This window comes from Myotis nattereri (assembly GCF_964212035.1).
Source record: "Myotis nattereri genome assembly, chromosome: 9".
In the NCBI taxonomy this organism is placed as follows: domain Eukaryota; kingdom Metazoa; phylum Chordata; class Mammalia; order Chiroptera; family Vespertilionidae; genus Myotis; species Myotis nattereri.
Genome location: NC_138084.1, coordinates 60215905 through 60228636, shown reverse-complemented (window position 1 = coordinate 60228636; position 12732 = coordinate 60215905). Strand labels below are relative to the sequence as shown.

The 12732-nt window shown below is 37.5% G+C and overlaps 2 protein-coding genes across 3 annotated transcripts in view; one reads left to right on the top strand and one right to left on the bottom strand.

Moving 5' to 3' along the window:
- The first annotated feature begins 5 nt into the window (after positions 1–5).
- On the top strand, positions 6–10382 carry TAF1D (TATA-box binding protein associated factor, RNA polymerase I subunit D). Of its 2 annotated transcripts, XM_081098745.1 has the most exons (14): positions 6–206; positions 1904–2030; positions 2309–2693; positions 4103–4278; positions 4554–4614; positions 4971–5140; positions 6160–6204; positions 7096–7147; positions 7339–7370; positions 8426–8475; positions 8841–8887; positions 9448–9514; positions 9881–9917; positions 10159–10382. In XM_081098745.1, exons 2-6 carry the CDS (start codon positions 1972–1974, stop codon positions 5106–5108), a joined length of 819 nt encoding a protein of 272 aa, XP_080954871.1. In that variant the 5' UTR covers positions 6–206; positions 1904–1971; the 3' UTR covers positions 5109–5140; positions 6160–6204; positions 7096–7147; positions 7339–7370; positions 8426–8475; positions 8841–8887; positions 9448–9514; positions 9881–9917; positions 10159–10382. The 2 variants fall into 2 exon arrangements, with proteins under 2 accessions (XP_080954871.1, XP_080954872.1); XM_081098746.1 differs by lacking the exon at positions 7096–7147.
- CEP295 (centrosomal protein 295) overlaps positions 10227–12732 on the bottom strand; it is a 58294-nt gene continuing 55788 nt past the window's right edge. Inside the window, exons 25-30 of the mRNA XM_081098744.1 lie at positions 11974–12105; positions 11074–11170; positions 10777–10944; positions 10609–10702; positions 10426–10525; positions 10227–10348 (exon numbers count right to left, since the gene is read on the bottom strand). Of these exons, the coding sequence (XP_080954870.1) occupies positions 10310–10348; positions 10426–10525; positions 10609–10702; positions 10777–10944; positions 11074–11170; positions 11974–12105 (630 nt within the window). The 3' untranslated portion in view covers positions 10227–10309. The remainder of the gene's footprint in view (positions 10349–10425; positions 10526–10608; positions 10703–10776; positions 10945–11073; positions 11171–11973; positions 12106–12732) is intronic.

Genomic DNA, 12732 nt, shown 5'->3' with positions numbered 1-12732 from the left:
GCCTCACTCTTAACGAGGTCTCGCGGTTGGTTCCGTCTTTCCCTCCGCGCGCTTGCGGAGGTCGGCGGTTGTTTCGTGCTGTGCCGCTGAGGCTGGCGGTTCCTGGATGCGGGCTTCCCAGGCCTGGGCTGCGGGTGGCGCGTACGCAGCTGAGGCCCTGACGGAGCCGGCGCCCGGTGGTGCCCGCCGTCTGCCGACCTACACGGGTAAGAAGAGGACAGTGCCATCCGGGCCTGCTGGGCGGGGGAGGGGGTGCACCTTTAGCTTTTGTTGCCCCCCCCCCAACCCCCCGCGACGCTGGTGAGGTTCGAGCCGAAGAAGTCGGGCCTGAGGGCGGAGGCACACACCACGATTACAGCGGGTGTGATCCAGGTGCAGGAGTTGTAGGCGACATAGACAAGTGCAGGCGCTCTGGGCTAGTAGCACCAGGTAACGCTTAGGCCGTCTTCTGTGCCGGAGGGCAGGCGGCTCCTGAGAGGCACCAAGGTCTGGTAGTGGCTGGAGAGGCTGTGGGCGCCGGCCGGGGGCAGGGCAGGCCACGTGGCCTCGCCTAGTTTGGAATAAGGGGCACTCATGCTGTCTAGATAAGTTTCAGAAACTGATTTTTGAGTTAACTACACTTCATTCTGAGAATGTCATAATATTTAAAAAAAATTCAACCTCGGGTATAGCACCAGCGCCATTGGCCCCAATGTTGTTGAATTTAATTTTTGAGCATTTTTTGACAAAGTCTGATTTTGAATTTAAACTACAACAAAACCATGAAACTACTACGTGAGTCCATTAGACATTTTGGAAAATCTAAGATACATGTGATCTTAATCGATTGCCCATTATTTGAAATGTTTTTCTGTTAATTCTAAGAAAACTTTCATCTTTACTCATTGGTCATTGTCAAGTATGTTAAACACTGAAAAATGCAAACGTGGAATGATGACATCCTCTGTAAGAGCGAACCAGTATTCTCATCTTTATTTTTTTTTTAAATTGTATTTTGATTTCAGAGAGACAGGGAGAGGGGAGGGAGAGAGGGATGGAAACAACAATGATGAGAATCGTTGATGGGCTGCCGCCTGCACGCCCCCTACTGGGGATGGAGCCCACAACCTAGGGGATGTTCCCTGACTGGGAATGGAACGGGACCTCCTGGTTCATAGGTCAGTGCTCAACCACTGAGTCACCCTGGCTGGGCTTTATTTTTATTTTTAAATTATTTTCCCAAACTATTGTAAAATTTTCCAGGAATTTTTTTGAAAAGGAAGATAAAGGACATCAATGTTAATAGTCCAATACCCTCATTGAAGTTTGAGAATTCAGAACTTTTAAATTAATAACCATAGTAACAAAAAATTATGCCAAGAAAGGGGATTCATAGTGATTTTGTTGAATCAGTATGAATGGGCAAACGCCACAAATGAAAATCCCAGGCCAGGAGTTTAAAAATGGTGTGATGGACTGAGATAGTAAGTTATTTTTCCTGGTATACTGAGGCTTGCTTTGTGAAACATTTCTAGGAGTTCCCATCTGCTTTTGGAAAATGGCTTTTGGGCCATTAATTGCACATCACTAAATGACTAATGATAAAATTGCATTTTTTCCTGTTATTGGAAAGATGTTTGATATTTTTGGGGGGAATGACATTTTCTAGAATCTTGTTCCACTAGATAGCTTTAGAGGCACAACTGAAAGGTACAACACATTAATAAAATTTCTAGATTTTAGAATTTTTGATTTGAAATGGATGGTTTCTACATGAAAATATGAATGGCCTTGTAAATGATTGTGCCTTAGTTTACATATAATGGCTTAATCTGCATCAAATTTGCATTGTTTGAATACTAGCTGTTTGTGCGGGCACTTGTTCGGGGAAACTAGACATATGTAGTGTATTTTATGTTGTCAGAAATTTGGTGAAAGCAAAGAACAAGTGAGAATAACAATTTTGAGACAGATTGGAAGAAGATATCAGGAATGGATTCTCCAGACTACATAACAGTATCTGATTCAGCTATGGAAATTGAAAATCAAAAGTAAGTGCATTTTTTATATCAGCAGCAACTGCTAGATTTTCACTAGAAAACACTAGATTTGATAATGTTTACTTGAATTACCGGGAAAGCATAAATCCTTGTAGATAAGGAGTGGTGGTAAAGGTAATTTTCAAGGATTAGGAAAGAAGAGAAAAAGCTGGTTTACACAAACCTGAGCAGGTTTTCCTGCTTCTGTCCTTGAAGAAACGTACATTACTGGTAATAAGCATTCAATCATATAAAGAGGATACATTAATTTTCCCCCTTTTTTCCCCTAGTGATAGCTCTTCCTCTGATAGCAGCTTATTTAAAACTCAATGTGTTCCTTCCTCACCTAAACGGAGGCAAAGAAATCCCATTAGGAAATGTGTTCATTCACTTGAAAGTGTTCAAGCAAGAGATTCATCCAGTGACTCATCTATAGAACCAAGACCATTGACTTTAAAAGCTATTTTTGAAAGATTCAAGAAAAAGAAACCAAAGAAACGTAAAAAGAGGAAATATAAGCCAACAGGAAGACCAATGGGAAGACCAAAAGGAAGGAAAAACAGTAGGTCACGAATAAGTAAGAAACAACTTAAAGTTAAAAGACCTCAGTTCCCATTTATAGAGTCAGAGAATGGAAGAAAACCAATACCTTGGAGGAAAATTTTAACCTTTGAGGTGAGTTGGTGTATGTGGGTACCCATAGCTAAAGTGCCTGAAATGGTGTGTTGGTCACTTCGAATTTAGATGGCTTCACTTGGCTACTAGGTGAAATTTTTACGGGTGTATTTAGTGAATATACCTGTATATCAAGTGCTCCAAGTCTGTTCATTTTCTTATTGATACTGAGCAGTTAATTTCTGATAGAATTGCCTGGTAAATGCCCTGTAATTAGCAGTATACGCTCCTGTATTTGATTTAATGTTTGCACAGTTAATTTTTAATTGCTTGATTTAAATTCTAATTTATTTGAGGGAATTAATACTGAACTTTTTTTAAAAAAAATGTTGATTTCAGAGAGGAAAGGAGGAAAGAAACCTCAGTGGTGTGAGGGAATCATTGATTGGCTACCCTCCTGCACACCTCCCACTGGAGCATGCAACCCAGGCATGTGCCCTGACCAGGAATTGAAACTGGGACCTCCTGGTTCTTAGGTCGAGGTCCATAGGTCGACGCTTAACCACTGAGCCATGCCAGCCTGGCAGTTAACGTATGTTTTAAGGTGATTATAATAAAGCCTCAAAAATTTGCTTATGTGCGCCTTGGACGGCTTGTCTTAAGTGGTTAGAGCAGCGGTTCTCAACCTGTGGACTGCGACCCCTTTGGGGTTCGAACGACCATCGGAAAACATACATAATTACATATTGTTTTGTAATCACTATGCTTTAATTATGTTCAATTTGTAACAATGAAAATACATCCTGCGTATCAGATATTTACATTACAATTCATAACAGTAGCAAAATTACAGTTAAGAAGTAACAACGAAAATAATTTTATGGTTGGGGGTCACCACAACATGAACTGAATTAAAGGGTCGCGGCGTTAGGAAGATTGAGAACCACTTGATTTAAATTCTGATTTATTTGAGGGAATTAATACTAAACTTTTTTAGTGGTTAGAGCATTGGCTGGTTGGCACACTGAAGGTTGCAGGTTTGATTCCTGGGCAAGGTCATGTACCTCAGTTGCAGGCTCAGTCCTGGTGAGGGTTCATGCTGGAGGCTACCAATCGATGTGTTAATCACATTGATGTGTCCCCCCCCCCCCCCCCTTATTTAAAAGCAATAGAAAAATAACCCCAGGTGGGGTTAAAAGATTGTTTATCTGCATTTAAGTCTAGTAATTCCCAAACAACATATGATTTGTTCTTGGTTGTACCAACTTTGGTAAGTTTGATAATTTTCTAGGTAGCAGTGAGTTTTACAGTCAGTATTTGTTGTATTACATGAGTTGCATATGGCAGAGTAATTAAATCAAGATCTCTGAGAGCTCTTGGTAAGGGGGTCCTTGCTGTTTTGGAACACACCTCTGTTGAGGGGTGGAGGAAAGTGTTACTTTGTAAGGCTGTGACTTTCTGATTTGTAGCAAGCAGTGGCAAGAGGATTTTTCAACTACCTTGAAAAACTGAAATATGAATACCACCTCAAGGAATCCTTAAATCAGATGAATGTTGGTGAAGATTTAGAAAAAGAAGACCTTGATAGTCGTAGATATAAATACTTGGATGATGATGGATCGATCTCTCCTATTGAAGAGTCTGCGTAAGTTTAATCATGTCAAATTGTTTTTTATTAATGCTCATTCATCCTTATGCTTTTAATTTGTTCATACTTTAATAATGATGGGAGCAAAGATTCAATAGGCCATTTGGGTTATTACAGTTGAGCTATGAGCTTGGCACATGAGAGCCAATTTTGGGTGTTATACATGACAGTGTAATTTTCCTCCTTGACTATAGCTATTTTGTGTGTAGTAACTATATAATATACTATTGGGTTGTAGAGGATTTAGTCATCTGATATTTTGAATATTGCAGAGAAGAAGATGAGGTTGCTACAAATCTTGGACGTGATGATGAATGTGATATCAAATTGGTGGTAAGTGACATTTTTATCCTGTTTACTTTTGGGAGGGTGCCTCAGATGGTACAGGAAGAATTTTATCCAGTAGTTACTGTCTTACAGTCCCTGTTTAATTTTGGAAAGGCTATAATACATTTGGTGCAGGAAATGCAAGAATAAAAATGCTTTTTGGGTACTTTAGTGTGACATGGACTTTTTAGTACTATTGTTAGGTTTGCTACTAGTCTATCAAGTGAGAATAAAAGCAAAAGTTAATTGGATTTTTAACATCTTAGATGTCTTCAGGTTGAAATCACCTAGAACTCAGTTATGTGTAATTACTAAAGCAATAAAGTTTTAGTTATTGCTTAATATTGGTATCTTTTATGCAGGAGAATAATTATTTCATAATAAGTTCTGAATTACCAAAGAAGATGAATGTATATTTAGAGCAAGAATACACTGAAGACGTTGCTTTGCCTAAAAAGAGAGTATCAAAGCCCAAAAACATTGGACAGAAGACAGAATGACCCGAAAAGGAGATATGAACGTGAATGTCAAGGTAAAGAGACTAGAGAAAAAGAAACTACAGAAAGTAAAATGATGTGAATATATATGCCAGTCCAGTGATAAACTGCCACGATGAAAATAAAAAGAACCTCTGAACAAATTTGTGAAAGAAACTTGCTAAAGAAGTAATTATTAAGAAAAATTGAAGTGAAATTGTGCATGTACAAAAAATTTGAGGCTTTCATAGCAGAAATAATCTATTGCACAATAATAAAGTCCTACAGCCTGGCCAGAGTGGCTCAGTTGGTTGTCATCCTGTGCACTGAAGGGTTGCTGGTTTGGTTCCTGGAAAGGGCACGTGACTTGGGTTGTGGGCTTGATCCCCAGTTGGCGTGTTCAAGAGGCAGCCAAACGATGTTTCTGTCCTTTCTTTTCAGTATCTCCTCGGAGAGGATTAAATAAAAATAAAATTTTTAAAAGGTTCCCACTGTTTTTGCCTATACTTGTTTTTGGCAGCGTAAGAGCTTAAAGGTATTATTTGAGCACTGAATCAAAGTATAGAGATTGTAATCCTAAAATCAAAATCTTATCACTAATGAATGACAACAAGTCACCCTTCTTAGGATATCTGAAACCCTTATTAAATTTTTATCCAGTTTTATTCAGACAAAAGTGACCTTTATTGTCAAATGTTCAGTGCTAAGAATTTAATAATTTCCCCTTCTTAACAGCCTGGAATATTAACTATCATTGTCTTGTCGCCATAAATATTACTGATAATAGTGCTAAATATATTGCATTTCACAATAGCACTTGTGTTTGTTTTTGTAATTTGTGGACAAAAACTACATACAAGTGCTAAAAATAAAGCCTCTTTTGCAACCCAGAACTCATTGCTCAGTATGAGTTTTGATACATATAAGAAGGAACATACCTAAAACACTGGTTCCAGGACTGTAGGATTAATAATTTAGAAAGTGTAGAATATAAGGGAAATACCAACCATACTGCTTTAGTATTTTTATTTTGCTGTTGATAACACTATAACGAAGTTGACTTTTTTTTTATTAGGGTTTTATCTTGAGAACACTATCTGGATTTATGTCAACTCTTTAGGTGAGTTTTTGGATCAGATTTGTTTAAATGTAGCACATTGTCAGGTAATATTAAAAGACTTTGCCAGTTTTTAACTTCTGATTAGGACACGATTTCAGAAAATGAATCTTGGGAATCACTGTTATATAGGGATACTGTGCCAGCTTCACTTTACTTGCAGGAAAGGGTCCCAAAACTGGCAGTTGGGCTATAGAGGTACATTTAATACTATAATACTAGAAATGACTAGGACACGACTTCGTAAGTTTAGATGGCATAAAGTTTTCAAACGGTAAGAACATAAATAGAGCCACATTAAAACGTTTCCTGTATTTTTATATTTGATAACAAGTAGCTAAGGGGAAGATTATTTTATATAGATCTTCATTTCTGAGGCAAAAATTCTGTTAACTTTGCTGTGTAATCTGGGAATTTCATAGGGGAAAGATGGCAGTACCAAAATTCACAAAAATCAATTTATACATGGATATTTCACCTTTGGGTTATCTAGAGTAGCTACTTGCCATTTTTGTATGTTTTTTTGGGCGGGGTCAGAATGTACTTTCTGTGCACCATTGTTAGAATCTTGTGATTAATTTTATGGGATAATTTTATTACAAATTTGAAGATGTTTGACTATTTTTATAATTTTGAGTTTAAATGATTGGAGCAGATCAGTTCTCATTGTCCTCCTATGGAGACTTAGGTTTGCTTATGCCTTTTAAAATGTGTAAATGATTGAGGTCTATCCCGATGGGTCTTTTTCTGTAGACTTACATCGTTGGAAACGCCTCATAGAATAAATATGTTGTTTCCTTTATTCACAGAACTGTGTGTTAGATCTGTGGGAAGGAATTACAAGACAGCTGCTAAAACTGACAGAATTAATAATCTAATTTTTTTAAATCTTAGGTATTTTTGTATATCCTGAAGATCTGTACGATTCTAGGGAGTGATAGCTTAGGTAAGTTTTAATTGGCGACAGTGTGACAACTTTAGGGTACAACTGCAGTTCAGATGATGAATTTAACTGTTCAACTGCTGAATGATACAGACATGAACTAAAACATAATTCTGACAGCTGAATATAGCTCTGTATAAGTTTTAGTTTTTTAATCACATTCATCAATCTTTTATTTGGTGTTTTATCTGTAGGAGTGAAGATTTTAACTTACTCATGTGTAGAGGTAAGTGGAACATTTAACTTTTCATTTATTAAGGATTCGAAGTTGTGAAAAAATGCAATTTGTGAGTAGAGTAAGTCCTCCCTTAACACTATTGATAGGTTCTGAAACTATAAGTGAAGGGATGTAAAAGGAAGCCAGTTTGACCACAGGCTAAATGATGAGAAGTTGCTGTGGCATCTCAACTTGATAAGGACACCTTGAACAAAAGGATGTTAAGTTGAGGACTGCTATACTGCATTCCACTACTGTTGTGACTAATAGATTAGGTATAAAGCAGAATTGTCAATATCTTGGTGAAAATATTTGCCATAATTGTATTTATATACAAAATTGGTGGTGGGGAGGGGCGGGAGTTGAAGAGACTGCATGTCTAGGGGTACCAAATGAAAATGTCCCCTTTTTGCACCCTTTTATTAAACGGACTGTTCCATATGGTTCATCCTAGAAATGCAGACTTGGATATGTTAAAATAGCAAAGGAATTCCACCTAATAACAGTTTGAACAATGGTAACCTTTATTTCTAGTGCAAAGAGAGAGGATAAAGATATAGTGACTTAGGTTTATAGTTTATTGCATTAATATGGTTGCCTCATTGAAATGACAACTGGAAAGTCGCTGTTTTTAAAAAGATTTCCCCCCATTGACCCTCCCCCCACCAACCCAGGTCTTCACACTATTGTCTGTGTTCTTGGGTTAGTGCATATAAGTTCTTGGGTTAATCTCCCTCGCCCCACCCCAATTCCTCCTGAGTTTTGTCAGCTGGTTAACATGCTTCTGGATTTTGTCACAATGATATTTAATCCTCAGATACTTAAAACAGAAGTGTTTATAGTTAGTCATAATGCACTGCATGGTATCTGCATTCAGTAGTTTATTCCTGCTGGGTGTTCAAAGGACAGTGCAATATAAATTCAGTATCTGGCATCGTTGGTTTTCTTGGCTTTGTGCATGTTAAACCTGGTATTTTTATTGAGACATTATTCTTACAGTTCTTAGTGTTCAGTTAGACATAAGTAATCTTCAGTAGGAACTAATACTTGTCTCTTGTCCCTAGTGTCTGATAAAAAACCAGGCAGATCCATCTACTACTCAGACCCTAACCACGTAAGCCTTTCTGTTTTTGTTGCTTCTAGTGGTTTCTTTCCTTTATTGATAGCAAGTGTCAGCAGGAACTACTTCTGTACAGATGTCAAAGCCTTTTGCATAGTGTATACATAAGCTTGAGAGAAACTTTTATAAAGCCTCATTCTATATGAAAATGGGCACTGTTTTTTTGTGTACGGTGTCCAGAAATTTGTTATTGTGGCTATATTGAGACACAGGCTATGCTTCCATCACAGTAATCTTATTACAGTGGTGACAATGAGACCTGTAACATTTTTTGCTAGGCTCAATGAGCGGAATAATAAGTATACCTTACATCACCTGCTAAAATAATAACAATGTTTTTCTTAATACTCAATTTATAGGGTCCTAAAGTAAATTGCTTGAAGAAATTAGTTCCCAATGATTATCGGTAAGATTTTAATTTTTTCCTTCAAACTCCCTCCTAGTTTACAGGAGACTTAAGCTCCTTTATAAAATTTCAGTATTAATGTCCTTGCATTTATTCACTTATTACAGTAGCCCATCCTGGTGGCTTATTACTACCACAAAAAAATTGGACATTAAAAAGGCCGACCGCTATGCTTATAGTGTTCACCAGCATGATGTTATGATGATGGGCAAAATGTTCAACTGCTCTGAATGAGCTGAATGAAAAATAGCCATCTGAACATCCATCTACATAATAAATATGAAAGCTAAGATAAGCATTCCCTGAAACACAAACATTTCCAAATAGTGCATTTTCTATGAGAATTTTATGAATGGAAATGGATTGTCTTATTTTAACATTAGATTTGTTCCCAATATTTAATTTGATTGAAAAGATGCTTATTCCAATTATTGTCAGTTTCAAGCCTGGAACTTTCAATGTATGCTAGTTGGGAACTGGTTGTGAGGGTACTTTGGACCCTAATGAAATGTATTTTGAAAAGTTTAGTCCAATATGAACGTTAAAATCTTTCTTCATAGGTGCAGAATTTTTGAAGTATGTCCATATTCAAGTGTAGATCAAAGAAGCTCAACTAAAAGGATTGTGGCAAGTATTGTCTTTAACTTACCCCACACCAAAGTATAATGGTCATTACCAAGGCTTTTAGAATGTAGTTTCTTATTTGCCGTGGACATGACCACAAAACATTTCCCCAATAGGTTTTTTTCTGCTATGTTGGTACCATAGCATTCAGCCTACTGGGAACATTTTACTAACCTAGATTTACATTGCTAGGTCACAGTCCACTATACATTTGACACAAGCTATAGGAGATTTCTGTAATAGTCCTTGGGAATCAGATTTGATGACAGCCATTTTAGATGTCTGGGGCTTGATGTCCTTTGTCTAGCCAAGTCCTTCTCAGTTACCATACAGTTTGTGATCATGATAATCTCTATTCCTATTATATAGGAATGACTTGAGATGACATCTGGATTGAGCAAAAAAGGTATGTAAACATTAGAAAAAGGTATTAATTTATGGGTCATTTCAAAGAGAGCTTATGGGACTAAAACCAGGAGCTCTTAACGCTGTGACCTAAAATTGAAGTTCTCCATAGGATGTAATAGACACTCAATAGTGTCTATTTTGTCCTGAAGAGATATATGATTTAGCTACTTACATCAGTGATTGGTGAGGTGGTAAAGTAAATTTTCCAAGTTTAACCACTGCGTACTCTTCTTTTTTAGGGAATAAGATGATTAAGACTCAAACTCAGGAGGAACTAAGACAGTGGAAGAACTCAGAACATGTGAAATTCCTTAAATAAAAGTTTATTAACTTTAAATAATTGTGCCTATGTTACAAATAGTAAAAGTCCTTCATACTTTTTGTAGAAAGTCAGCATGTATTTTTGGCTCGAAGTTTCTCTAGTGTTTTCTGTGGAGGAAATAAAAGTAAATTTTAGTTTCAATTGTGTACTTTTGACATGAAAAATCACTTTGTACCTTACTCACCTTATGAAATTCCTTTGCTCTAGCTCTGTTTTGGGCATACGCTTCTTGTTTTGCTTTCTCTTCCTTTTGTCGTTTTACTTCAGGTAACTGATTGTGTAACCTGTAAGAAATTTAAGTGGAAATCAAAGACAGATACTTAAGAAATGTGAACATTATTAATACACACACATATAAAATACGTACCTTAGAGTCCTTTGGTGCTTGAGGGCCTGTGCAGCCTTTCTGTCTTCGGGAAGTGACACTCTAACTTGACTTTTTAGGCCATTCACATGTGAACCTGAGCAGAGAACAAGTAATTTGGTAAGCCAGATTCCCTTTCTCAAATGAATACAAATGTTTTGGGGAACTTACCTATAGAAAGTGTTGCCTTAATCACTTGGTTTTCAGGATTTCTAAAAACATGTGTTTTATTCCTTATTTCTTTCTGTCTCTGGCAGGATCTCTCTATAAATGATTTTTTTCTCTTTGCAAATGCTTCTTGTAAGCTTCCTGGAGCAGGTGTAAACTTTGAGAGGGTTTCTGGTAGAAAAGAAAAGTTGAAGCTATTTTCACCTCATTGAGCAACATGCAAACTTGGAACTTCAATTTGTGTAGGGAACTCCCACTAGCCTTTGGATCACTGACCCATTTCAGATGCTCAAGGCATACCTGCAGACACTGCAGCTGGCTTCTCCACAGAATGGTCTGGTGCTGCTGGATACTTTGAGTTTTCTGTTTCTGGTACAAGAGGCAGAAATTCACTCTCCTAATTGCAAGAAAGTCATAGATGAAAGCAAAGTTTAGCTAAAAACCCTGTCAGCTTTAGGACTGAGTTTCTCTGGCTAGGGAAAGTCTTGATTTGCCCAGCTGTACAATGACCAACTTTCCCCCCAAGCCAAGCCTACTTTCCCATCCTACCCTAGTTTTTCCTCTGATTTGGCAACAGTTCACAAAAAACACTTGCATATAAATAACCTGGAGCCCTTATTAAATTATAATTCATTATGAGCCAGGCAAGAAACAAATGGTTTGCTTCTTGGCCATTGCAGAAGATATTTCAAAGAGCTTTGAAAAAAGCGGGAATGTGAATTTAATAGTGCTTGAAATAGTCTTATTTTCAGAATAAATGTCTAAAGCAATAGAACAGCACTTTCTATCTCCATCTCAGTTCCAGATTTCCTTACCTATCTTGCCTCAGATTTGGAACAATTCTAAGCCAAGCTTAAGTGAAATCTATAGCATCAGAAATACATGTATTCAGGAGCATCTGAGGTCTTCCCTGGCATGTGGCACCAGTTTTGGCTCAAATTTGTAAAAGCTAAAAACATTTAGGACTATTACACGATATAGAACTGTTCAAGGGGGTGGTGGTGATAGGCTTTTCTATTTTCCGTCAACTGTCAGTTTCTGCTCTGAACACAGAAAACCTCCTGCACTTGCAAAAAACTGCAATACAGGGAAGGACATTAATTTGCAAATAATTCTAATGGAAAAAAGAACTGACTTGTGGAAAGAAAAGTGAAAGAGTAGTACCTTTTTTGTTCCCCAAGTGTATAATATGACATTTACCTGAAAACTTTTTGCCTCATTCTTTTCTTCTATGGATAAATTTGCAAATTCCATTTCAGCAATACTGATGTCACTGGTGCTTACTAACGTAAGTTCTGGTTCTTCCATTATACCATGGCCAGACTCTGTCTCCTGTGCAGTAAAATTAAAAAGAAAACCATATCCAAACATGTAATACCTTAATAAAGAAAAAAAACCATGTCCAAAAGTAATAGCTTTAAACATTCAATATGTGAAAATGTACATTCTGGAGGAAGAACCACAACATGGCAGTGCACCCCGACTTTTAAGAAATACTGGAGAGAGACCCTGACTGGTTTGGCTCAGTGGATAGAGCATTGGCCTGCAGACTGAAGGGTCCCGGGTTCAATTCCAGTCAAGGGCATGTACCTTGGTTGCGGGCACAGCTGATAAATGTTTCTAGCTCTATCCCTCTCCCTTTGTAAAAAACCAATAAAATATATTTTTTAAAAAATTGCAATAATGTGATAATTGTTTGAAAATATCTTCTGCAAGGATTATACACCCATAGGATCACAGGGCTAGGCTGATGAGTACAGGATAATGGGGAACCAGAGGGTAGCCTGTCTAAAGGGAGTAGCGCTAATGGGTTGAAGCCAAATGTAGGCCCCTGCTGTCAGATTAATTTCTTAAGGGAAATACCATCCTTTAAACAACGAACAAGACTTTACAAAGAAAATCCAAAAGCCAAATCATGTCTGGTCTAGATGTTGACAAGCAATACTATAGTCAGGTGAT

Bases quoted from the DNA above. Each gene is read 5' to 3' on its own strand.
- TAF1D (XM_081098746.1), top strand. From the start codon at position 1,972: ATGGATTCTCCAGACTACATAACAGTATCTGATTCAGCTATGGAAATT. The intron at 2,694-4,102 runs GTGAGTTGGTGT...TCTGATTTGTAG, and splicing joins GGAAAATTTTAACCTTTGAG to CAAGCAGTGGCAAGAGGATT. The intron at 4,615-4,970 runs GTAAGTGACATT...TCTTTTATGCAG, and splicing joins AATGTGATATCAAATTGGTG to GAGAATAATTATTTCATAAT.